Genomic DNA, 27,843 nt, shown 5'->3' with positions numbered 1-27,843 from the left:
ATGCCTTTTGGTTTGAAAAATGCACCTGCCACTTTTCAGAGGTTGGTGAACACAGTCCTGCAAGGGCTGGAAGCTTTCAGTGCAGCATATTTGGACGATATAGCTGTCTTTAGCTCCAGCTGGGATGATCACCTGGTCCACCTATGGAAAGTTTTGGAGGCCCTGCAAAAGGCAGGCCTCACTATCAAGGCTTCAAAGTGCCAGATAGGGCAGGGTAAGGTGGTTTATCTGGGACACCTTGTTGGTGGGGAACAGATTGCACCACTTCAGGGGAAAATCCAAACAATTATTGATTGGGTTCCCCCTACCACTCAGACTCAGGTGAGAGCCTTCCTAGGCCTCACTGGGTATTACAGGAGGTTCATTAAGAACTATGGCTCCATTGCAGCCCCTCTTAATGACCTCACATCCAAGAAAATGCCTAAAAAGGTATTATGGACAGCAAACTGTCAGAAAGCTTTTGAGGAGCTGAAGCAGGCCATGTGCTCTGCACCTGTCCTGAAAAGCCCTTGTTACTCTAAAAAATTCTATGTCCAAACTGATGCATCTGAATTAGGAGTAGGGGCAGTCCTATCACAACTTAATTCTGAGGGCCAGGATCAACCTGTTGCTTTTATTAGTAGGAGGTTGACCCCTAGAGAAAAGCGTTGGTCTGCCATTGAGAGGGAGGCCTTTGCTGTGGTCTCGGCTCTGAAGAAGTTGAGGCCATACCTGTTTGGCACTCACTTCATTGTTCAGACAGACCACAAACCTCTACTTTGGCTAAAACAAATGAAAGGTGAAAATCCTAAATTGTTGAGGTGGTCCATATCTCTACAGGGAATGGACTACACAGTGGAACATAGACCTGGGAGTAGCCACTCCAATGCAGATGGACTCTCCAGATATTTCCACTTAGACAATGAAGACTCATCAGGTCATGGCTAGTCTTATTGTCCTTCGTTTGGGGGGGGGGTTGTGTAGGAAAGTACCATCTTGCCTGGCATGTTACCCCCATTTTTCACTGTATATATGTTGTTTTAGTTGTATGTGTCACTGGGACCCTGGTAACCCAGGGCCCCAGTGCTCATAAGTGTGCCTGAATGTGTTACCTGTGTAGTGACTAACTGTCTCACTGAGGCTCTGCTAATCAGAACCTCAGTGGTTATGCTCTCTCATTTCTTTCCAAATTGTCACTGACAGGCTAGTGACCATTTTTACCAATTTACATTGGCTTACTGGAACACCTTTATAATTCCCTAGTATATGGTACTGAGGTACCCAGGGTATTGGGGTTCCAGGAGATCCCTATGGGCTGCAGCATTTCTTTTGCCACCCATAGGGAGCTCTGACAATTCTTACACAGGCCTGCCACTGCAGCCTGAGTGAAATAACGTCCACGTTATTTCACAGCCATTTTACACTGCACTTAAGTAACTTATAAGTCACCTATATGTCTAACCTTTACCTGGTAAAGGTTAGGTGCAAAGTTACTTAGTGTGAGGGCACCCTGGCACTAGCCAAGGTGCCCCCACATTGTTCAGAGCCAATTCCCTGAACTTTGTGAGTGCGGGGACACCATTACACGCGTGCACTACATATAGGTCACTACCTATATGTAGCTTCACAATGGTAACTCCGAATATGGCCATGTAACATGTCTATGATCATGGAATTGCCCCCTCTATACCATCCTGGCATAGTTGGCACAATCCCATGATCCCAGTGGTCTGTAGCACAGACCCTGGTACTGCCAAACTGCCCTTCCTGGGGTTTCACTGCAGCTGCTGCTGCTGCCAACCCCTCAGACAGGCAGCTGCCCTCCTGGGGTCCAGCCAGGCCTGGCCCAGGATGGCAGAACAAAGAACTTCCTCTGAGAGAGGGTGTGACACCCTCTCCCTTTGGAAAATGGTGTGAAGGCAGGGGAGGAGTAGCCTCCCCCAGCCTCTGGAAATGCTTTGTTGGGCACAGAGGTGCCCAATTCTGCATAAGCCAGTCTACACCGGTTCAGGGACCCCTTAGCCCCTGCTCTGGCGCGAAACTGGACAAAGGAAAGGGGAGTGACCACTCCCCTGACCTGCACCTCCCCTGGGAGGTGTCCAGAGCTCCTCCAGTGTGCTCCAGACCTCTGCCATCTTGGAAACAGAGGTGCTGCTGGCACACTGGACTGCTCTGAGTGGCCAGTGCCACCAGGTGACGTCGAGGCTCCTTGTGATAGGCTCCTTCAGGTGTTGCTAGCCTATCCTCTCTCCTAGGTAGCCAAACCCTCTTTTCTGGCTATTTAGGGTCTCTGTCTCTGGGGAAACTTTAGATAACGAATGCATGAGCTCAGCCGAGTTCCTCTGCATCTCTCTCTTCACCTTCTGATAAGGAATCGACCGCTGACCGCGCTGGAAGCCTGCAAACCTGCAACATAGTAGCAAAGACGACTACTGCAACTCTGTAACGCTGATCCTGCCGCCTTCTCGACTGTTTTCCTGCTTGTGCATGCTGTGGGGGTAGCCTGCCTCCTCTCTGCACCAGAAGCTCCAAAGAAATCTCCCGTGGGTCGACGGAATCTTCCCCCTGCAACCGCAGGCACCAAAAAGCTGCATTACCGGTCCCTTGGGTCTCCTCTCAGCACGACGAGCGAGGTCCCTCGAATCCAGCGACTCTGTCCAAGTGACCCCCCCAGTCCAGTGACTCTTCAGCCCAAGTTTGGTGGAGGTAAGTCCTTGCCTCACCTCGCTGGGCTGCATTGCTGGGAACCGCGACTTTGCAGCTACTCCGGCCCCTGTGCACTTCCGGCGGAAATCCTTTGTGGACAGCCAAGCCTGGGTCCACGGCACTCTAACCTGCATTGCACGACTTTCTAAGTTGGTCTCCGGCGACGTGGGACTCCTTTGTGCAACTTCGGCGAGCACCGTTTCACGCATCCTCGTAGTGCCTGTTTCTGGCACTTCTCCGGGTGCTACCTGCTTCAGTGAGGGCTCTATGTCTTGCTCGACGTCCCCTCTCTCTTCAGGTCCAATTTGCGACCTCCTGGTCCCTCCTGGGCCCCAGCAGCGTCAAAAACGCCAAACGCACGATTTGCGTCTAGCAAGGCTTGTTGGCGTCCTTCCGGCGGGAAAGCACTTCTGCACGACTCTCCAAGGCGAGAGGGATCTGTCCACCAAAGGGGAAGTCTCTAGCTCTTTTCGTTCCTGCAGAAACCTCAGCTTCTTCTGTCCAGTCGAAGCTTCTTTGCACACGCAGCTGGCATTTCCTGGGCATCTGCCCATCTCCGACTTGCTTGTGACTTTTGGACTTGGTCCCCTTGTTCCACAGGTACCCTAGATTGGAAATCCACAGTTGTTGCATTGCTGGTTTGTGTCTTTCCTGCATTATTCCTCTAACACGACTACTTTGTCCTTAGGGGAACTTTAGTGCACTTTGCACTCACTTTTCAGGGTCTTGGGGAGGGTTATTTTTCTAACTCTCACTATTTTCTAATAGTCCCAGCGACCCTCTACAAGGTCACATAGGTTTGGGGTCCATTCGTGGTTCGCATTCCACTTTTGGAGTATATGGTTTGTGTTGCCCCTATCCCTATGTTTCCCCATTGCATCCTATTGTAACTATACATTGTTTGCACTGTTTTCTAAGACTATACTGCATATTTTTGCTATTGTGTATATATATCTTGTGTATATTTCCTATCCTCTCACTGAGAGTACACTCTAAGATACTTTGGCATATTGTCATAAAAATAAAGTACCTTTATTTTTAGTATAACTGTGTATTGTGTTTTCTTATGATATTGTGCATATGACACTAAGTGGTACTGTAGTAGCTTCACACGTCTCCTAGTTCAGCCTAAGCTGCTCTGCTAAGCTACCATTATCTATCAGCCTAAGCTGCTAGACACCCTATACACTAATAAGGGATAACTGGGCCTGGTGCAAGGTGCAAGTACCCCTTGGTACTCACTACAAGCCAGTCAAGCCTCCTACAGGAACGCAGTAGAGTGGAGTGGCCTAGCTTACTGTCAAGTAAAGTGTCATAACTTGGAGTACTGTGTTGTACAATAGATTGTAATGGAAGCTGATGTAGACTACAGTAGAGTAGAGAGGCATACAGTCTAGTCAATTTCTGTAGAGTGGAGTGGTGTACATTGAATTGGCATACAGTGGTCTAGGGTTCAATAGCACTAAATGGCATAGAGTGGAGTGGTGTACAGTGGAGTAGTGGAGTAGAGTGGAGTACGTGTAAGAGTTAAGGGGAGTAAGTGGGGTGCTGTGGCATACAAACAGTTGCATACAGTGTTGCATATTGTAGAGTACAGTGGAGTAGAGTATTTTACAGTGACATACAGTACAGTGTTGTTCAGTCAAGTGAAGGGGCACAACAGGAGTAAAGTATCAGAGAATGTCAAACAGTGTAGTAAAGTGTTGTAGATTGAAGTTGCATAGAGTATAGTAGTGTGTCAAACAGTGGAGCAGCACAGATTGTATCTTTGTATAGTAACATAGGGTGAGATAAAGGCCCTCATTACAACCCTGGTGGTAAATGCCACCTACTGCCGTGCTGACGGCCGCCTACATACCGTGGCCGGGGCAGAAAGTCCGCCACACCAAAGGTCAGTGATAAACTGGCGATAGCAAAACCCACACGTTACGCCAACAGGAACACACCCACACTATCACGACCCACGAATATTTGCACCGGTCTTTCAACCGTCGTAAGCCATTGGTGGTACACACCGCCGTGCTCAAAATACACACACACACTTACAAAACACAACCACATTGGACAATTCAAAATACACACACCTGACACACATACACACACCACACCCACACACTCACACCACTATAAAACACACACCCACATTACCCACAACCCCTGACAGCGACATTTTTGGAAGAAGCAGAGAGAGAGAATAGCAAAGACAACTCCAGCATCCAGAGGCACACAACACCATCACTCATACACCATTCACGCACCTCAAAGAACACACCCCAACACATCACCCCACACATCACATCAACCATTATCGCACACACACCCACACCACATCATGGCACCTCAAAGACACTGAGGTTCTCTGAGGAGGAGCACAGGGTCATGGTGGAGGAAATCATCTGGGTAGAGCCACAGCTATTCGGATCACAGGTGCAGCAGACATCCATTGCAAGGAAGATGGAGCTATGGCGGAGAATTGTCGACACGGTCAACGCAGTGGGACAGCACCCAAGAACACGGGATGACATCAGGAAGAGGTGGAATGACCTACAGGGGAAGGTGCGTTCCATGGTATCCAAACACCAGGTAGCAGTACAGAGGACTGGCTGTGGACCCCCACCTCCTCCTCCACAACTAACAACATGGGAGGAACAAGTCTTGGCGATCATGCATCCTGAGGGCCTCTCAGGAGTAGCAGGAGGACTGGGCTCTGGTAAGGCAAATCTTTACTATTATATCCCCCACTCTACCTGCATGCCATCACAAACACCTACCCCTACCCTCACACCCATCACCCCAACACCTCACATATACACCACTATCACAACCCACACATTCCAATACCAAGCCCTGCATGTCACAACAATGCATGGACACCCATCACAGACCTGCATGGACACCCATCACCAAAGCATGTCCAGTAGAGAGATTCACACAAGGGCCAAGGCGATAATGCAAGCACAGGAATAGAGGGAAACTCACCCAGTGCACAAGATGGCACACACAGATACATTAACTATGCATTTACACCACAACAGGACCAGGCAGGAGGTGCCAGCCATATCCCGTCCCCCCACAGAAGAGGCCCACAGTGACGACAGCAGCTCTGCAAGCCTGGATCAAGATGACCTGCCCGGCCCATCAGGGACCTCTGGACAGTCGGTTCCCCTGCCACAGTCCCAAACCACCACTAAACCTCCCCCCTCAGGAAACACCACCATAGCACCCACCTAGCGGGCCCATGCCACTGTCCCCAGGACAGTCAATCAGCAGCGTGTCCACCACTACAGGGACCCCAGGCAAACCCACTAACCCAGGACGATCAGAGACCTGGGGTCAGTGGCAGTGGGCACACGGTTCAGGGGACAGAGGCACAGGACAACAGGGAAGCACGGAGGACTGCTGTGCGACAAAGGGAGGACAGGCCCAGGGAGCCCACTCTCCACAAGGCACTCTCCAACATTATGGGAGCATACCATAATTCCCAGGAGACCATGGGCACGGTACTGGCCAAGTTTCAGGAGACCCAGCGGCTGCAGGAGGACCAGTACCTGGGGATCAGGGAGGATTTGAAGTCCATTAACAGCACCCTGGTCACCATAGCAGGGGTGCTGGCAGACATGGCCAACACCATGAGGGAGACAGTGGCATACCACGGGGCAACTGACACCAGCCTGAATAATGAACAGCCCTCCACGTCCGCCGGCGCTAGTGGACAGGAGGACCCGCCGCAGGACCAACAGGCCACCAGCACCCACCCCCTGCAGATGGAGAACCACCCGCAAACGGTCCCTGCGATGCAGGCACAAGACAGAGAACATTGCCAAGACCCCCACCAGGAAATAAGACTTTCCTGATTGTCACCCTTCTGTCCCACTATGTCACCCTGACCACCCTGAACTGCCATTGCTCCACTTCCTATGCCCCTTTGGACAATGCACCTGTGATACAAAGAGACTGGACTCTACGATGTATATTCCTCCACCATCACCCCAGCCCATTGCGCATCCCCCTCCACTTCTTAGCACTTAAATAAACACCCTTGAATCACAAAACAATCTGGAGACAGTCTGTACTTTCACAAATGTGTTATTACAACCTCTTTGACAAATCTCAATATTAATGTTCATTTGCACACACCAAATTATGACAGTTGTTGGGCAGCAATGAACATAGCAGAAGGCAGAATGTGGTACCCAGATCTGTGAAAAGGAAAGCCAAAGTGAACTGTCAGGGTCCATACACAGAGGTAAAAAGGCATACTTATACAATGTCCTACAGTAGTCTGATATGAGAGGAGCAGTGCCAGTCTCTTACCTGTGTCTCACTGGAAGTACTGCATGATGATGTTGTTTCGGTTGTCAATATCTTCTTCTTCTGTATCCTCTTCTTCACTGTCCACAGGCTCCACAGCTGCCACAAGACCAACATTAGGCCAATCTCCTGCATAAAAGGCACCTGGCGTTGCAAAGCCAGGTTGTGCAACATACAGCATGCCATGATTATCTGGCACACCTTCTCTGGTGAGTAGTATAGAGAGCCTGTGAAATGGAGGCACCAGAATCTGGCCTTCAGGAGGCCGAAAGTCCGCTCTATAATCCTTCTAGTTCGTCCATGCGCCTCATTGTAGCATTTCTCTGCCCTTGTGCTGGGATTACTCACTGGGGTCAGGAGCCATGACATGTTGGGGTAACCAGAGTCACCTGCAAATGTAGAGGGATATCTGTTAGACATACACCAACCCTTAGGGACTATCCCATACCCAGACACCTATTCATACTGTGTGGGGACCTTGGGCTCACCTATTAGCCACACACGGTGCCTCTGGAGTTGGCCCCTCACATAAGGGATGCTGCTATTCCTCAAAATGTAAGCGTTATGCACAGAGCCAGGATACTTGGCATTCACATGAGAGATGTACTGGTCGGCCAAAAACACCATCTGCACATTCATGGAATGGTGGCTTTTATGATTTCTGTACATCTGTTCATTCGTGCGGGGGGGGACGAATGCCACTTGTGTACCATCAATGGCACCAATGATGTTGGGGATATGTCCCAGGAAATAGAAGTCACCTTTCACTGTGGGCAAATCCTCCACCTGGGGAAAAACGATGTAGCTGCGCATGTGTTTCAGCAGGGCAGACAACACTCTGGTCTACACGTTAGAGAACATTGGCTGTGACATCCCTGCAGCCATGCCCACTGTTGTTTGAAAGGAACCACTGGCCAGGAAGTGGAGCCCTGACAGGACCTGCACTTTAGGGAGGATACCTGTGGGATGGCGTATAGCTGACATCAGGTCAGGCTCCAATTGGGCACACAGTTCTTGGATTGTGGCACGATCAAGTCTGTAGGTGATAATGATGTGTCTGTCTTCCATTGTCGACAGGTCCAGCAGGGGTCTGTACACCGGAGGATCACGCCATCTCATCATCTGCCCCAGAACATGTGCCCTATGGAGGAGAATGGTGGTCAGCGGGTCATGTACCACATAGGTTGCACAAGGGTGTTTTGCACTAATGTGATTTAATCGGTGTGTGGCGCTGTCTGTCCGTATTCCTGCCCAAATGTGCTGTGACGCAGTTAGGTGCCCTGCCATGTGCCCCCCTGAAATGCCAGCTGCCTGACCTGTAAGGAGGGACAAGGGAAAATGAGGTAACTGCGCTGGCGTTGTGCAGGGTCGCGGTAGGCGGTCGAAGACCACCACGCAATTCAGCATTGGTTATCATTGGGCCCTATGGGTTCCAGGAGCCATTGACAATGTACGCCGGCGGTGATGGTAGGCACCGCCGTAGACGTGTCTGCCATTTTCTATCTGTTCACTCACTTGATACCTGACCTTCAACAGAAGAAGACCTACACTGCAAGTGCTGCTGTGACCTCAGTCTGGAAGCGACAATGGCTACAGTGTCTGGGGAAAGGGCCCCTGCCTTCACCGCGGAGGAGTTGGACAAACTGGTGGTTGCGGTCCTCCCCCAGTACACGCTACTCTACAGTCCTCCAGACAAACAGGTGAGTACACTGTGCGCATGATGGATGGGACATGAATGTATGGAGTGGTCTGGATGGAAGACACATGTTGTGGGGAGGGCTGTGGCCTGCATGTAAGGATGGTCATTGTATGTGTTTCAGGGCATGGGTGGGAACTGGTGGCCAATGAGTAAGAAGAACCAGATGGGGGAGTAAGTTCCATTCTTACTTTACCTTTCCTCTAGGTCAGCGCCCACCAGAAGAAGGGTATTTGGCATGCCATCGCCAAGGAAGTGCGGACCCTGGGGTCTATCATAGACAGAGCACCCACTGCCGCAAGAGAAGGGAGGACCAGCGCTGCTGCAGCAAGAAGACGACGGAGGCCCAGCTGGGGATGGCCTCCCAACGTGGAAGGGGTTCCCGTCGCACCATGACCCCCCTGATGTTCCGGATCCTGGCGGTGGCATATCCGGAGTTGGATGGGCGCTTGAGGGCATCACAGCAGCCACAAGGGGGTGAGTACAGTTTCATTCAGCTGACTCTGCATGCTTTACGAGGTGTCTGGATGGGGGATGTGGGCTGTGGGTTACCCTACACCAGGGTGAAAGTGGTAGGGTAGGTCCCTTGTTAGGCAGGCTCTGTGCCACTCTAACCCCAATAGTGGTAGTAGCCATCTACAATTAGTCAGACTCCTGTGGGTTCATGGTGTGCAGCAAATGGGGTTAGGCATAGTCCCCCATAGGCAGGTGATTTTCCTAAGAAATGTTAGTGCATGGGCTAGTGCATAGGGCTGCTCCCTGTGTGTTGTGTCCACCAACGGTAGTGGTGTTGCTGGCATTGACCATGTGTCTCTTCTGTCTTTCCCCCCTTTTTGTTTTGTCACCCTGTCCTTGTGTGCATCGGAGGAGCAGTGGCACTGGAGCAGGAGGGAGCTGCAACCCACATGGCCCAGGAGGGTGAATGTACAGAGTCTGAAGGCACCAGTGGGACGGAGGGCAAGGGGAGCACCAGTGACAGCGACTCCTCCTCTGATGGAAGCTCCCTTGCAGTGGCGGGCACATCTGTGCCCACCGCAACAACAGGTACAGCCGCCACCCCCCCTACCAGCACCGCCCACCCAGCAGCCCCTCAGCGTGTTTCCTGTGCCCGCTCACCTAGGAGGGTGGGCATCTCCTTCGCCCCAGGCAACTCAGGCACTGCCCCAGTCAGCTCTGCTGCCCTCAGTGAGGAGGCTAATAAACTCTTGAGATCCCTCACTGTTGGGCAGTCAACCATTTTAAATGCCATCCAGGGTGTAGAGAGGAATTTGAAGCAAACAAATGCATACCTGGAGGGCATTTATTCTGACGTGGTGGCCAAACAGAGAGCATTTCAGGCTCTAATCTCAGCACTGATGGCAGCCATTGTCCCTGTGTCCAGCCTCCCCCCTCCAACCTCCACTACCCAGACACAATCCCCTCTACCTCAGCCTATCCCAAGCACACCATGAGACCAGCATGCACACACATCAACACACAAAAGTGGCTCAGGCAAACATAAGCACCACACATCCCACAGGCACTCACACAAGCAACATCCCCATGCAGACACACCAACATCCACTGCCTCCACTCTGTCCCCCTCCTCCATGTCCTCCACCTCCCTCCCAGTCTTGTCTCCACTAACACCTGCGTGCACTACATCCTCAGCCACTACCTCTATCACCAGCATGCCCATCACCAAACACCGCTCACGTGCAATCACCACCCCACTACCATTCACACGTCCCCTGTGTCCTCTCCCAGTGTGTCTGTGAGCCCTCCTCCCAAAGTACACTAACGCCGGCACACACCCACTCAACAGCCGTCCACCTCACAATAGCCTCCAACCCATGCACCTTTACCCAAACTCAGCAGACGTACACCTCCTACAACCCCTACCTCTTCCTCCACTCCCAAACCCCCTCCATCTTCCCGTCCCAGTGTGTCTAAGAAACGTTTCCTGGCTGGCATTGACCTCTTCCCTATACCCCCCCATCCTTCCCCTAGGGCCAGATTGTCTAGAGCCCTGACCAGCATCTCAGCCACCAAATCCTCGTCCAGTGTGGTCCCTGCAAGTCCGGGGGACATCGAAGGGGGCATCCATCAGGGCTGCCAGTGTGCCACCTACTGAAGCCAAGGACCACCCTATTCCACCACCTGCCAAGGTAAAGAAGGGGCCAGCATGCAGAAGAGAAAAGCCGCACCAACCACCCAGCTAGGCCTCTTCCCGAACCAAAGAGGTCAGTGCCAAAGTCCCAGCAGCGACTTCCAAGGTGGGGAAGGGACACAAGAGCAAAGGGAAGACAGCTCAGGGCACGGAGCCTCCAGGTGAGGGACTGGTGTCACCCCTTTCGCAAGACAGTCCAGCAACCTGTACTGCGGTGGGCACCGCCGCAAAGACCGCCACCTGCACTGCCACCTGCACCGCCACCTGCACGGCAGCTGCCTCAACTACAGTGACCAGCATCATCCTCAGTGGGCAAACTTCTGAGACTCCAGGAGACGGCCTAGTGTCTCCCTCCACAAGTGCATACACCTGCACCACCGGCAGCATCTCCGCCGCAGCCACCGCTGCAGCCACCGCTGCAGCCACCGCCACCTGCCCTGTGACGTGCCCAGCCAGTGCCACTACTGCGGAGATCAGCAGCATCTCCATTGGGCAGGTGTCCGAGGCTGCAGGAGACATCCTGGACCCTGCACACACTACATGAGGCACCACCACCAGCACTGGCACTTCCAGCAGTTTGCAGCCTTAGTCGTCGCAAGGAGGAGTGTGGCTCTGCCTCCATGGAGTATCATGCTACCTGTTACCGGTAAATCTCTTGGCTCAGACACCCATGTGAGGGAATGGGAACTGCCACACCGCTGGTGCAGCATCACTGGGCACCATGCCCCCTCCAGAACCAGTGGAGAACAGCATCCGCTACCCCAGTCCTTGGCAGGATGGAACAATCTGGGCACCATGCCCCCTCCAGAACCAGTGGAGAACAGCATCCGCTACCCCAGTCCTTGGCAGGATGAAGCATTCTGGGCTAACCATGCCCCCTTCAAAACCAGTGGAGAACAGCATCCGCTATCCCAGTTCTTGGCAGGATGAAGCACTCTGGGCACCATGCCCCCTCCAGAACCGGTGGAGAACACCATCCGCTACCCCAGTCCTTGGCAGGATGAAGCACTCTTAACACCAGGCCCCCCCAGAATCAGTGGAGAACAGCATCCACTACCCCATTCCTTGGCAGGATGAAGCACTCTGGGCACCAGGCCCCCTCCAAAACCAGTGGAGAACAGCATCCACTAGAGAGACTGTGGCTTTGCACTCCCCAGGACCAAGCAGTGAGCAAACCACCCACTTGAGAGACTGTGGCCTTGCACTCCCCAGGACCAAGCAATGGGCATGGAGCCCCCTCGAGGAGCAGTGGCGTCGTCCCATCATCTGGCTGAGGTGCCCCCCCTCCCCTTCCCCCAGAGGTGTCTGTGTTTTTTCGACCTGATGCCCCTGCAGTGTTCTCTCCGTTTTGAGGCAAGTGTCATGTGTGGGCTTCGCCCATGCTTTTTGGGACCACTGGTCCACGGACATTTAATGGGACAGTGTACGGACTTGTGTACTTGCTGTAAATATTTGTGTATATACTGATGATTTCAAATTATCTTGGGCTACCTGATTGTTCGATTATTACACTTGTTAAACTCATTTAATTTCGTCCTTGCGTTCTTCCAGGGGGTGACGGGGTGTATCTGTGATTTTATTGGATGTGTGTTTGTGTATGTTGTTGTGGGTGGGGGTGTTGCGTGTTGCGTGTCACTCTCTTTTTCCTCCCCCCTCCCCTGTGTACTAGGTGCAGTACTCACCGTCATCGTCGCTGCCGTCTTTGATGTTCCTGGCAGATGAGTAGGTAAACCAACATAGGCAGGACCTGTAACTCGGGCTCCTTGGCGTCTTGGTTCTTCGTTGGGTGTCGAGAGGTGAGTGGTTTCCCTTCCAAAGACTGTTTCCGCCGTGCTTTTGATGGTGTTGGTACCACCCCGGAAAAGCTGGTGGATTGGTGGCTTATAATTGTGTGGGCGGTACATTGTCTTCCGCCTGGCCATTGGCGGTTACCGCCGCGGTGTTTGTTTCTACCGCCGTGGCGGTCGGGAACCTTAAAGTGGCTGTCTGTGTTGGCGGTTTCCACCATGGTCGTGATTCCATTATTTTTACCGCCGGCCTGTTGCCGGTATTACTGCCGCTTTATCACCGACCGCCAGGGTTGTAATGAGGGCCAAAGTCTCTTAGACTGGAGTGAAGTACAATAGTGTATTGGTGTGTCGTAGAGTAGAGTAGCATGGAGTGGAATGTAATGGTGTAGCATAGGTCATAAACTGTTATAAATTGGAGTGGGATCTCATACAGAAGAGTGGAGTGCTGTGTCATTTAGAAAAGTGTCCTACAGCAGACTATAATGGTGTACATTGGAGCGTACGGGCATAGAGTGGAGTATATAGTTAGACAGTGGAGTGGAATGTGATAGAGTGCCATGAAGTGTGGTAGACTTTTTTAGAATGGAGTTACATAGAGTGGAAGAGAATGTCATACAATGGAGTGGAGTAAAACGGAATGGAGTACACTGTAGTGGCATAGAGTGGATTACCATAAAGTGCAATAACATACAGTGGAATGGAGTACAGTGGAATACTATACAGTGGAGTGGTGTGCAGTGGAGTGGGGTAGAATGGAGTTGGGTACAGTGGATTAGCACAAAGTGGGTTGGCACACATTGAAGTGGCACAGCGTAGAGCCGAGAAAACTGTCATAAATTGGAGTGGCATCTCATAAAGTAGAGAGGAGTGCTTCGTTATACTGTGTTGGAAACGTTTGTAGAGTGGAGTAGAGTGTTGTAAAACAGAGTGTACGAGCATAGAGTTGAGTGCAAATTTGGACAGCAGAGTGTATGGGGATAGAGTGGAGCACAGTCTAGTAGAGTGGCATAGAGTGCAGTACAGGTTTGTAGAGTGGAGTCATATAGTGTGGAGGAGAGTACACCAGAGTGGCGTAGAGTGGAGTAGCATACAGTGGAGTAGAATAAAATGGAATAGCCTAGAGTGACGTAGCATAGACTTGAGTGGCATATAGTGGAGTGGCACAGAGTGTAATACAATATAGAGTAGAAGCGTACTGCGAAGTGGCATAAAGTATAATGTTGTATTGTGTAGTAGCGTACAGTAAAGTGGTTTAGATTGCAATGGAGTTTTGTGGGGGGGGCAGAGTGTAATAGCATACAGTGGAGTGGAGTGGAGTTATGTGGAGTGTGTTAGAGTAGAACACCATACAGAAGAGGGGCAAAGAATGAAGTTGTGTACAATGTTATACTGTAGAATGGAGTGGCGTACAGTGGAATAGCATAGAGTGTAAAACAGAGGAGTGGCGTGGAATAGAACAGAGTAGAGTGGAAGAGCATAGAGTAGAATAGCATAGAGTGGAGTGGTGTAGACTGGACAAGTGTACAGTGGAGTGGGGTAGAGAGAAATAGCAGAGAAAGCAGTGGCCTAGAGTTGAGTAGTGTAAAGTGGAGTGGTGTACAGTAGAGTAGAGCAGACTGGAATAGCCATTACATGCTAAATCTAATACACGTGCAAGCACCATTACATGCTAAACCCAATACTAATGCAAGCAAAACTACATGCAAAATCCTAATACTAGTTCAAGCACCACAACATACTAAACCTAATACTACTGTAAGCCCTTTTACATGCTAAACCTAATGCTAGTGCAAGCACCATTACATGCTAAGCCTAATACTAGTGTAAAGACCACTACGTGCCAAACCTAATACTAGGGCAAGTACCAATACATGCTAAATCTAATACTAGTGCAAGCGCCATTGAATGTGTAACCTAATACTAGTGCAATCGCCATTACATTCTAAACTTAATACTAGTGCAAGCCCATACATGCTAAACCTAATACTGGTGCAAACACCATAAGATGTGAAACTTAGGGCCATATTTATACTCTGGTTGCGCCGAATTTGCGTCGTTTTTTTCGACGCAAATTCGACGCAAAACTAACGCCAACTAACGCCATATTTATACTATGGCGCTAGACGCGTCTAGCGCCAAAGTTCCCGGAATGTGCGTCATTTTTTAGCGTGAACCCCTTCCTTGCGTTAATGATATGCAAGGGAGGCGTTCCCGTCTTAAAAAATGACTCCCAGGCCTTTACATGGTATTTATACTCCCGGGCAAAAATGACGCCCGGGAGTGGGCGTGGCCAAAAACGGCGCATTTGCGCCGCTTTTTAACGCCTGGGTCAGGGATGGCGTTAAGGGACAAGTGGGCTCAAAATGAGCCCAGAGTGCCCTCCCCTGCCCCCAGGGACCCCCCCCTGCCACCCTTGCCCACCCCAGGAGGACACCCAAGGACGGAGGGACCCATCCCATGGACATTAAGGTAAGTTCAGGTAAGTATTTTTTTTTTTTTTTTTTGTGGCATAGGGGGGCCTGATTTGTGCCCCCCTACATGCCACTATGCCCAATGACCATGCCCAGGGGACATAAGTCCCCTGGGCATGGCCTTTGGGCAAGGGGGCATAACTCCTATCTTTACAATGATAGGAGTCATGTTGATGGGGGATGGGCGTCGAAAAAATATGGCGCAAGTCGGGTTACGACGATTTTTTAGCGTCAACCTGACTTGCGCCATTTTAAGACGCCCTAACGTCATTTTTTCCCAACGCCGGAGCTGCCTGGTCTACGTGGTTTTTTTCCACGCACACCAGGCAGCGCCGGTCTGATTGCGCCGTCTAACGCCATTCCATAAATACGGCGCCCGCATGGCGCTTCAGAATGGCGTTAGACGGCGCCAAATTTTTTGACGCTAAACTGCGTTAGCGCAGTTTAGCGTCAAAAAGTATAAATATGGGCCTTAGGGCCATATTTATACTCTGGTTGCGCCGAATTTGCGTCGTTTTTTTCAACGCAAATTCGACGCAAAACTAACGCCAACTAACGCCATATTTATACTATGGCGCTAGACGCGTCTAGCGCCAAAGTTCCCGGAATGTGCGTCATTTTTTAGCGTGAACCCCTTCCTTGCGTTAATGATATGCAAGGGAGGCGTTCCCGTCTTAAAAAATGACTCCCAGGCCTTTACGTGGTATTTATACTCCCGGGCAAAAATGACGCCCGGGAGTGGGCGTGGCCAAAAACGGCGCATTTGCGCCGCTTTTTAACGCCTGGGTCAGGGATGGCGTTAAGGGACAAGTGGGCTCAAAATGAGCCCAGAGTGCCCTCCCCTGCCCCCAGGGACCCCCCCTGCCACCCTTGCCCACCCCAGGAGGACACCCAAGGACGGAGGGACTCATCCCATGGACATTAAGGTAAGTTCAGGTAAGTATTTTATTTTTTATTTTTTGTGGCATAGGGGGGCCTGATTTGTGCCCCCCTACATGCCACTATGCCCAATGACCATGCCCAGGGGACATAAGTCCCCTGGGCATGGCCATTGGGCAAGGGGGCATAACTCCTATCTTTACAATGATAGGAGTCATGTTGATGGGGGATGGGCGTCGAAAAAAAATGGCGCAAGTCGGGTTACGACGATTTTTTAGCGTCAACCTGACTTGCGCCATTTTAAGACGCCCTAACGTCATTTTTTCCCAACGCCGGAGCTGCCTGGTCTACGTGGTTTTTTTCCACGCACACCAGGCAGCGCCGGTCTGATTGCGCCGTCTAACGCCATTCCATAAATACGGCGCCCGCATGGCGCTTCAGAATGGCGTTAGACGGCGCAAAATTTTTTGACGCTAAACTGCGTTAGCGCAGTTTAGCGTAAAAAAGTATAAATATGGGCCTTAATACTAGTGCAAGCACCACTACATGCCAAACCTAATACTAGTGCAACCACCACTACATGCTAAACCTAATACTAGTTCAAGCACCACTATATGCCAAAACTAGTACTAGTGAAAGCACCATTACTTGCCAAACCTAATACTAGTGCAAGCACCACTACATGCCATACCTAATACTAGGTCATGCACCACTACATGCTTAACCTAATACTAATGCAAGCACCACTACATGCCAAACCTAATACTAGGTCATGCACCACTATATGCCAAAACTAGTACTAGTGAAAGTACCATTACATGCCAAACCTAATACTAGTGCAAGCACCGCTACATGCCAAACCTAATACTAGGTCATGCACCACTATATGCCACACCCAGTACTAGTGAAAGCACCATTACATGCTAAACCTAATACTAGTGCAAGCACCACTACATGATAAATCTAATACTAGTGCAAGCACCATTAAATGTGTAACCTAATACTAGTGTGCGCGCCATTACATTCTAAAGGTAATACTAGTGCAAGCCCATACATGCTAAACCTAATACTAGTGCAAGCACCATAACATGTGAAACCTACTACTAGTGAACCATTACATGCTAAACCTAATACTAGTGCAAGCACCACTACATGCTCAACCTAATACTAGTGCGAGCACCTCTACATGCTAAACCTAATACTAGTGCAAGCAGCATTAACTGTGAAACCTAATACTAGTGCAAGCACCACTACATGCTAAACCTAATACTAGTGCAAGCACCACTACATGCTCAACTTAATTTGCTAAACCTAATACTAATACAAGCACCAATAAATGTGAAAACTAATACTAGTGCAAGCACCATTACATTCTAAACTTAATACTAGTGAAAGCCCATATATGCTAAACCTAATACTGGTGCAAGTACCACTACATGCTAAACCTAATACTAGTGCAAGCACCATTAAATGTGAAATCTAATACTAGTGCAAGCATCATTACATGCTAAAGCTAATACTAGCACAAGCTAAACCTAATGCTAGTGCAAGCACAATTACATGCCAAACCTAATACTAGGGCAAGCACCACTACATATCAAACCTAATACTAATGCAAGCACCATTACATGCCAAATCTAATACTAGTGCAAGCACCACTGCATGCTAATTCTAATATTAGTGCAACCACCATTAAATTGGAAACCTAATACTAGTGCACAGCAGCACTACATGATAAACCTAATACTAGTGTATGCACCACTACATTCTAAACCTAATACTAGTGCAAACACCTCTATATGCTAAACCTAATACTAGTGCAAGCACCACTACATGCTCAACCTAATATGCTAAACCTAATACTAGTGCAAGCATCATTAAATGTGAATCCAATACTAGTGCAAGCACCACTACATGCTAAACCTAATACTAGTGCAGCACCAATACATGCTCAATCTAATGCTAGTGCAAGCACCACTACATGCTCAACCTAATACTAGTGTAAGCACCACTACATGCAAAACGTAATACTAGTGCAAGCACCACTACATGCTCAACCTTATACTAGTGTAAGCACCACTACATGCTAAACCTATTACTAGTGCAAGCACCTCTATATGCTAAACCTAGTACTAGTGCAAGCACCATTACGTGCTAAATCTAATATTATTGCAAGCACCATTAAATATGAAACCTAATACTAGTTCAAGCACCATTACATTCTAAACTTAATACTAGTGCAAGCCCATACATGCTAAACCTAATACTAGTGCAAGCACCACTAAATGCTCAACCTAATACTAGTGCAAGCACCATTACATGCTAAACCTAATACTACTGCAAGCACCATTAAATGTGAAACCTAATACTAGTTCAAGCACCATTAGAGTCTAAACTTAATACTAATGCAAGCCCATACATGCTAACCCTTATACTGGTGCAAGTACCACTACATGCTAAACCTAATACTAGTATAAGCACCATTAAATGTGAAACCTAACAGTAGTGCAAGCATCACTACATGCTAAACCTAATACTAGTGTAAGCACCACTACATGCTAGAACTATGACTACTGTAAGCACCACAACATGCTAAACCTAAGACTAGTGCAAGCAATACTACATGCTAAACCTAATACTAGTGCAAGCACCATTACATGCTAAATCGAAAACTAGTGCAAACACCATTACATGCTAAACCTAATACTAGTGGAATCCTATAAATGCTGAACCTAATACTAATGCATGCCTATACATACTAAACCTAATATTAGTGCAAGCACCACTACATGCTAATCCTAATACTAGTGAAAGCACCATTCCATACTAAACCTAAAACTAGTGCAAGCACCATTACATACTAAACCTAATACACATGCTAAACCTAATACTAGTGCAAGCACGATTACATGCTAAACCTAATACTAGTGCAAACACCATTACATGCAAAACCTAATACTAATGCAAGCACCATTACATGCTAAACCTAATACTAGTACAAGTTCTATTACATGCTAAACCTAATACTAGTGCAAACACCATTACATCCTAAACCTAATAGTAGTGCAAACATCATTACATGCTAAACCTAATACTAGTGCAAGCACCATTACATTCTAAACCTAATACTAGTGCAAGCACCATTACATGCTAAACTAAATACTAGTGCAAGCACCATTGCATACTAAACTTAATACTAATGCAAGCACTTTTACATGCTAAAATTACGACTACTGTAAGCACCATTACATGCTAAACCTAATACTAGTGCAAGCCCTATTACATGCTAAACCTAATACTAGTACAAGCACCATTACATGCTTAACCTAATACTAGTGCAAGCACCATTACATGCTAAATCTAAAACTAGTGCAAGCACTGTTACATGCTAAACCTAATACTAGTGGAATTCCACAAAAAATGAACCTAATACTAGTGCAAGTCCATCCATGCTGAATCTAATACTAGTGCAAGCCCTATTACATGCTAAAAACTAATACTAGTACAAGCACCATTACATGCTAAACTTAGTCCTAGTGCAAGCACCATTACATGCTAAACCTAATACTACTGCATGCACCACTACATGCTAATCCTAATACTAGTGCAAGCCCCACTACATGCTAAACCTAATACTAGTGCAAGCCCCATTACATGCTAAACCTAATACTAGTGCAAGAACCACTACATGATAATCCTAATACTAGTGCAAGCACCATTACATGCTAAACCTAATACTAGTGCAAGCACCATTACATGCTAAACCTAGTACTACTGTAAGCACCACTACATCCTAATCCTAATAATAGTGCAAGCCCCATTACATGCTAAACCTAATACTAGTGCAAACACCACTACTTGACAATCCTAATACTAGTACAAGCACCATTACATGCTAAACCTAATACTACTGCAAGCACCACTACATGTTAATCCTAATACTAGTACAAGCACCATTACATGCTAAACCTAATACTACTGCAAGCACCACTACATGCTAATCCTAATACTAGTGCAGGCAGTATTACATAGGAACCCAAAAAACATACAGAGATTCTAATTATTTTGTTAAATTTATAATGCATGCATAATGTCATAAATAAGACACAATCGAGGCTTCATCTTTTTGTTTCTAGAGAGAGGGAGGGGGAAGGAGGAGTGGAAGAGCAGCCCACTGTGATAACACTCTCCTTCCCAAGACCACCCTCAACTCACCAAGAGAAAGAATGAACCAAGATTGTACCTCTTCCCTCCCATTTCAGGCCTTACTTCCTGGTGTCTGTGCGTTTCTGCTTCAAAAATGCTAAGCATAGGCCCATATGTATTGGCTTTTGGTGCAGGGCAGAGCAGCAAGTCACCTTCCTTCACTGCCCTGTGTCAAAGGGGAAAGGGCTTGAATGCATTGTAGCTAAGGTGCATTTCTCTCTTTTACCCCTACACTGGCGCCATTTTGGTAGCCGAGCACCAATGCATGCACCCTAGCACCATGGTGCAAAGTTGTCTGCTTTGTAGGCAGGACTGTTTTTGTGGAGAAAGGGGCTCCTTCCTGCACAAAAACAATCCTGGGAGGTGTTTTCCTCTTTGTATGGGTGCTGCAGAATGCAGCAATCATGGAAAGACGCAAATCTGAGGTGAAATAAAAATATTTCTCGTCTTTGTGCCTCCCCTGGGGAGGTATAATGTTTGTTGCACATCCCAAGGTTAACAAGGTTTGTAAGTCTGGGGATGCCTCAAATTCCATTTGTGTTGCATGGTAACATCCACTGCAGCGCCCACTGAATGTCTGCTGTGCGCAACAAGGCAGCACAGTGACTTGTACTGCCTTGCCTTACTCCATATCATTGAAGCCACAAAAAGCCACTCAAAGTGGATGGCCTTATAGATATGAGTTCAAGGTTTGTGGCACAAGGGGCTCATAATATGCCCCATAATCATGTTCATTTCTAGCGGACAGACACACAACGTTGTGCTCAAGCAGGGAGCCAGACTGTGTTGGAATTTCTTCTCAGGCTAAGCGACTTGCTCCTTTCTTGAAGGCAGACTGGCACTTTCAGGGCACATAGTAACACATCTCTGCCCCAGCAAGAAAGTCTAGCTACGTGTGGGCACTCTGAACCCACAGAAAATATGTACGTGTCTGGTAACCATTGCACTTGGGGTGGAGGCCTCCTCATATCAAAATATAGGCCTGTTCTACCTTTTTTTGTGCTGATTTTGCCGAACTGACCGTGTACTCTCTACAGTAGTAAACTTACTATTAACTCAGAGTTGTGAAAAGCAAAGAAATAGTGAACTTACACAAAAGTGTCAGTTTACCTTTGTGAATCAGTCCCTAAGTGTAGTAGTGATGCCACAAAGTGCAATATTGAACACATAGCGCTGCAGTACATTTAATCCATGTAAACCACAGTGAGTCTCATACTTGTTAAGCAGACCACAGTAGAGATGGCCACATCAAGAATAAGGTACTGATGCTTTCCAAGGATTCCCAGATTCTGAAAGAGTAAAAACAAAAAACAAACTGTAAGTAGCATTTGGTTGTGAATGTAAAACTACATTTAGAGTAATGCGCGACATAAGGCAGTGCATGTAACATTCAAATTACCAACTCAGATTTTACCGTTTTATCCTGATATGACTTAACCTTACGAAAAACTGTAATTCCAAACTGTGAACAAATACGAAATCAAATAACTGGTTGACTCATTCCACAGATTATATTACACAGTAGCCTGTGGGTCATTTGGCCACATATGAGACGGGTTGTACAATGCACAGGTAGGACAAGGCAATGCAGGCGGCTGAGGACACAGCATCACCATGAGGCACTCTCAGCTGCTCCACTTCCACTTCTTCTAAGCACTACTCTGTGCACAGGATAGAATAATTTCATTTTTCAAACTTCCAATGTTTACTTTCAATACAGCAGTTACTAAGGGCCTGATTTACATTTCAGCAGATGAGCTACTCTGTCACAACGGTGACAGATATCTTGTCTGCCAAAATATAAATCCCGTTATATCCTATGGGATTTATATTTCGTCAGACGGGATATCCATCACCGTTGTGATGGAGTAACTCATCCACCAGGATCTAAATCGGGCCCTGAGTCTTATTTCCATCTGTGCTAAGTGTAAAGTAAGGAATATACAACTTCAGGTTCAAGTGCGCAATGCGGAGTACATTTGGCTGAAGGTCCAGTGAGAGAAGGAACCATTGCATCTACCACTGACCAGCAAAGGATACCTTACCATCAACAGGAATGAGCAGATCCAGGCTAGGGATATTGTCGCTTTCCCTTGGACAGCTCTACATTGGTTGGGAAGCTTCTCCTGTGCTTTTGAAACAACCTAACAGTAAACACCTCATGGTTCCCCTCCTTTCTCTCAACAGTCTTGTTTCACCACAAACAACAGCACCTGCCACTGGTCCCAAGGATGGAACCCAGCGACATAATTGTTAGATCCCTGTTGATGAAAGCTACTGGAGATGCTGACTGGTCCACAATCTCAATTCCTATTTTGTTTGAAGGTCAACTATTCACCGGTGGGTCTTTTTGCAAGTTCTTGACCTGCACATATAATATTGTCTTCACCCTGTACATCTTCCTGTGGAGCATTTTAACTATATGACAAATCTGGCACAATGTCATGACCCAGCCATTTACTTGTTTCTAACTTCAATATGTGGCTTGAATTGCCCAGTTAGAGACTTCTTCCTGCAGTGATGGTGAGGTTTATATTGGTTTATAGTAACTACCTCTCCACCCTGTTGGATTCTCAGGTTCTCATTTAATCTTACAAATACCTAGTCTCTTTATTGTGATCTCGTGTGTGAAAACACCACCACATAAGAGTGTGGTTCCCTCGACTCTCTATCTACCAGAGGATTCCAGCATTGCTACATAGCTCTGTTATCAATAACAGCAGACACATCATTGGAGTTCCTGAGAGAGTGACACATGTTCACACAGTCAGCATCACCGCACCTGCAACGACATGTGGCAAACCTATCAGTGCCAAACTGGGCTCCAAAACACCTGCAGGAATGCCAAGTAGTGGGTTATCCAAAGTCCAAGAACCCTACCGAGCCGACTACTGCAGGCATACATAGCCCACTACCTTTGAATTTTCCCTTTCCATAACCAATTGATATGATAGCTATGTGTATGTTTGGTACCTGATTAAAACATACACCAAATCGATCTCTATTCTCTTCCAATTGTGGCAACACAAGCAAGCAAAGGAGCTGTCTCCCTTGGAGCATATGCCTTTTCAGAAGAACACAGAGTTTCACAGTCTGCTAGCTTAAAGATGAAGAAAGGGGACAACGTTTGAAAATGATATTGGGGGTTATTCTAACTTTGGAGGAGGTGTTAATCCGTCCCAAAAGTGACGGAAAAGTGACGGATTTACCACCAGCCGTATTACGAGTCCATTATATCCTATGGAACTCGTAATACGGCTGGTGGTATATCCGTCACTTTACCGTCACTTTTGGGACGGATTAACACTCCTCCAAAGTTAGAATAACCCCCATTGTCTTTTAATAAGAATGAAAATGTACATTGATCATGGTTGAACGCATTCAACTAGGAGGTCAATTTCAGAAGTTCAAGATTTACTGAAAAAAGTATGAAATTGTACATATTTCATAACTATTCCTCAGTCTTTTAGTGTAGACATACTTATGCTGCATGCATGCTTTCATGAAAAGTATGTCTATTTACTGTTAGAAAATGTGCTAATCACCTTAAAATTGTAACTAAAGACTGAGGGCCTGATTAAGATATTCGTGGACACGTTTCTCCATCACAATGGTGGCAGATATCCAATCTGCCAAGATCTAAATCACATGGTATATAATGGGATTTTGATTTCAGCATATGACACTGTAACTTTTCTGCCAATATCTAAATCAGGCCAATAACTTAATCAGGCCGTAAAGGCCTGATTTAGATCTTGGTGGATGGAAAAGTCTGTCAGAAATGTGACGGATACACCGACCACCATATATTACGATCCCTATAGGATATAATGGGATTTCGATTTCTGCATATGACGGAGTAACTTGTTGGCCAATATCTAAATCAGGCCAATACGTTAATCAGGCCATAAAGGCCTGATTTAGATCTTGGTAGATGGAATACTCTGTCGGAGATGTGACGGATACCCGACCACCATATTACGATCCCCATAGTATATAATGGGATTTCAATTTCTGCATATGACGGAGTAACTTGTCTGCCAATATCTAAATCAGACCAATAAGTTAATCAGGCCATAAAGGCCTGATTTAGATTTTGGTGGATGGAATACTCTGTCAGGAATGTGAAGGATACCTGACCACCATATTACGATCCCCATAGGATATAATGGGGGTGTAATACAGTGGACAGGATATTTATCACATTGGTGATGGAGTATTCCCTGCTGCTAAGATCCAAAACAGGTCACAAATCTGTCACATCCGGACTTTCAATACATAATGCTGGTAATTAATAAATCAATAGAATTGTTTCCAACATCTATACTGGAGGTAAAACAGAACACTTGTTCTTTTTTTTCTGAGGGTCAGTTATTGTGAGAGGAAAATGTCGCCCGTTGTGTTAGGAGGAACACATCTGATCATCAGTTAATGAGTATATTAACTCATTCCATATGCTCCATGGAATCTAGCTGCAGCCTAGGTTTCCCACATATTTTTTTACGAAGAACATCTGAGGGTAAATTTACTAACACGTTTATTGGGCACTCATGTGGTACCAAGGAATGCCAAGTATTGTGTGTACGTACTAACCATTGTGTACTACCACACCAGAGCCAGGGAAACTCCTGGTAATCTAAACCTTGGTGTTGTCATTTTCAGAGTAGCTGAGACCTGCAGTCTCTGCCTTAGTGCAGTGTCGGATTGGAGTTCAGGCTGGAGCAGAAAAGAAGTCCGGGCCCCCCCAAAAATTGGTCCTCATTACCGAATCAGATAGCTGAAAAGTGGCCCACTTTTGCAAATCAAGGCAGTGTTTAATTTGTAAAGACAAGCTTTATATGTGTTTTGCAAAGATATGGGCGACCAAATGCATTGGTGCTTGTTTCAGGCAAGATTTGTGGTAATATGAGGGGCAAAAACGACCCATCAAATCATAATACAGGCCCACAAGGAGCCCCTGAAAACAGTCCACACACTGTCCTGTTAGACCAGCCCTTCGGGCACTGCCTGGTTGCCCACTAGGCCAGTCCGACAATGCTTAAATCCATGTCCTCTCCTTGAAAAACAACTCTTTTTGTTTAAATTTGCAATACCCTTCACTTTGGTAACTGACATGTACACGAAGAAACAATTTGCCTTGTTGTTCGAAGGGCAAATATGGGGTGTTGGAGTGACAGACAGCCTTTCACACCTGACCCACACATTGCCTTGTGCTTTTAGAGTGTCCTCTTTCTGCAGAAAAAGTTGGAAATGTTAAACGTACAATAAAACCTCTAACCAGGATTATCCAGTAGGAATATGGCATGAACGCCACACCACCTGAAGGACCTCCACTGGCTCCCCGTGGACAAGAGGATCACCTTCAAGCTCCTCACCCACGCACACAAGGCACTACACGACACCGGACCCACCTACCTGAACACCAGACTCAACTTCTACGCTCCCTCACGCCAACTTCGCTCTGCCAACCTTGCCCTCGCCATCGTCCCCCGAATCCAGCGCAAGACCTCTGGCGCCAGATCCTTCTCCTACCTCGCCGCCAAGACCTGGAACTCACTCCCGACCTCACTACGCCAGACCCAGGACCTCCTGACCTTCAGGAGACTCCTCAAGACATGGCTCTTCGAACGATAACAGCTACCCCCCCCTCCCCCCCCCCTCTCCCTTCCCCTCCCTCCCCCAGCGCCTCGAAACCCTAACAGGTACATATGGCGCTTTATAAATTTAATGACTGATTGATTCTTGGAGTATACTTAATTCTCTACAAGCAGATCAATAGAATGACTAGCTTTTAATTACATAAAAGAGTTAACGCAAAATGGACTTTTTGAGAATATTTTGCTTGGAGCTACAATGCTGCGCTCAGGAAGGAGCCATCAAAAATCATGGCTTGCATTCAGCTGCTCGAGCAAACGCCATCTTATCGATAAGGGAGGGCAGAAATTGTGAATCATGAGAAGTCAATTCAACAGCTGAAAGGAAGGACGAGAAATGACCTTAAGTGTCCCAGGACACACCTGCTTGGGAATAACTCCTACAGGAAACGTGTAGTGACCTGAAGGGGAGTACACACTTTAGGCTAGATGTGGAGGGGGCTGGACAAGGTGAGATGAGCTGAGTGGAACAAAGATCCTGCCATGAAATCTCCAGGACTAAAATGGATTATGGAATAAGACATTGCCTTAGAACAGACTCATAGTGCGGCACATAAGGGGCAGGGACAGCTGGGCACTTGGGGAACATGACCAACTCCAGACAAACTTTACCTTTACTTTGCCCTGTCTGACCCATCCTAGTAGAGAAGGATGTCTGGCACCTTGAAGAAGAGATTTCCCTGACTGATGCTTGGAAACAATGGTGTTTGCTTGAGAGGAGGTAACATAGGGATCAGATGTACACAGCTTTTTTTAGGCCAGAAATGGTTCGAATCACAGAATAGGGTCATATGTGAACGCAAAAAAGCATGTTTTAAAGTACGAAGGTGTGTTTGCGATTCGATAACCTAGTACTGAATCACAGATTGGGTTTGTGATTCAGTATTAGGAAAGGGAGTGTTTAGGGCGTCCCTTCCTAATACCGAATCGCAGTGGTGTGTGCTAATGTTTCTCAACTGAAATGTGGTCGCAAAACATGCACATTTTACTACTTACTTCAAGTCGGTGGTGTCCCATTCACAAATGGGAAAGGGTGTCTAGGGGACGCCTTCCCTTTCAAAATGTTTGTAAAACATTTTTTAATAGGAGGCAGTGGTCCCATTTAAAAAAATGAAAATACAATTTTAATTTCTCTTTTTTTTAAACTGCATCCTGTTTTCCTTCAAGGAGAACGGGCAACATTAAAACAAATGCTTAATGAAAAGCAACCACAAACACGTTGGTCTGCTGACCGCAGAAGGCCACCATCCCCGTGTGATTCCCAATGGGTCACAAAGCAAGACTTACCTCATGAATAATAATGAGGTAGGTCCATTTGCAACCAACTGGGAATTGCAGAAAGTCTAAGCACACTTTCGTACATTGGTGTTTGCTATAACCAAGTAGTGAATGATGAAGTTTGCTATTTGGTCATCGCAAACCCGTCCCTACGTACATCTGATCCCCATGTCTTGCTTGTCCTGTGTAACTTCTTTCATGAATCTAGGGAGAGAGAAAGTATTGGAAGTGAGAAAGCTGTTGCTGCTTGGAAGAAAACTAGCATGGCACTTACAACTGGATATTTCTCCTACCTTCTGCTGTGAAACTCCCCTTTTGTGACTGGCGGAGCAAGGCGCGTCCCTGGGTGGACATCCCTAGCACTGCACATGATCTAGAGCTGAGAAGAGACCACCATTAGCTTGGATGCCCGCACTGGCGTCTTGGGACCGGTCCTGAAAGTTTGTAGACTTTTGTAGTCAAGTAACTAATGTTACAGAACTAATGCTGATGTTGGCACTAGACACAATTCAACTTCCGGAGGAACAGTAAAAGGTTGAAGCTTAATTAAAGAAGATACAACATTGGCAAAATCATCTCCATGTTCTTCCCACTCATAACTTTTTGTTATGAAGTTCAACCTACAGTTTGTTTGCTCAAACTAACCCCGGAAGCCCTTTTCGCCTACAGCTTCCAGCCTTGTACGGCTGAAAACTTCCACTTCTAGAAAACTGTCTAAGCCCAA

General features: G+C 47.4%; 1 protein-coding gene across 1 annotated transcript in view; it reads right to left on the bottom strand.

Annotated features, from left to right (window-relative positions):
- The window catches only part of LOC138265210 (probable cation-transporting ATPase 13A4), a 389,906-nt gene that overhangs the window by 67,897 nt on the left and 294,166 nt on the right, over window positions 1-27,843 (bottom strand). Inside the window, 1 exon segment of the mRNA XM_069212761.1 lies at window positions 21,404-21,476. Within this exon segment, the coding sequence (XP_069068862.1) occupies window positions 21,404-21,476 (73 nt within the window).

The sequence above is a fragment of the Pleurodeles waltl genome, chromosome 11 (assembly GCF_031143425.1).
Source record: "Pleurodeles waltl isolate 20211129_DDA chromosome 11, aPleWal1.hap1.20221129, whole genome shotgun sequence".
Lineage (NCBI taxonomy): Eukaryota > Metazoa > Chordata > Amphibia > Caudata > Salamandridae > Pleurodeles > Pleurodeles waltl.
This window is presented reverse-complemented; position numbering and strand designations above follow the sequence as displayed.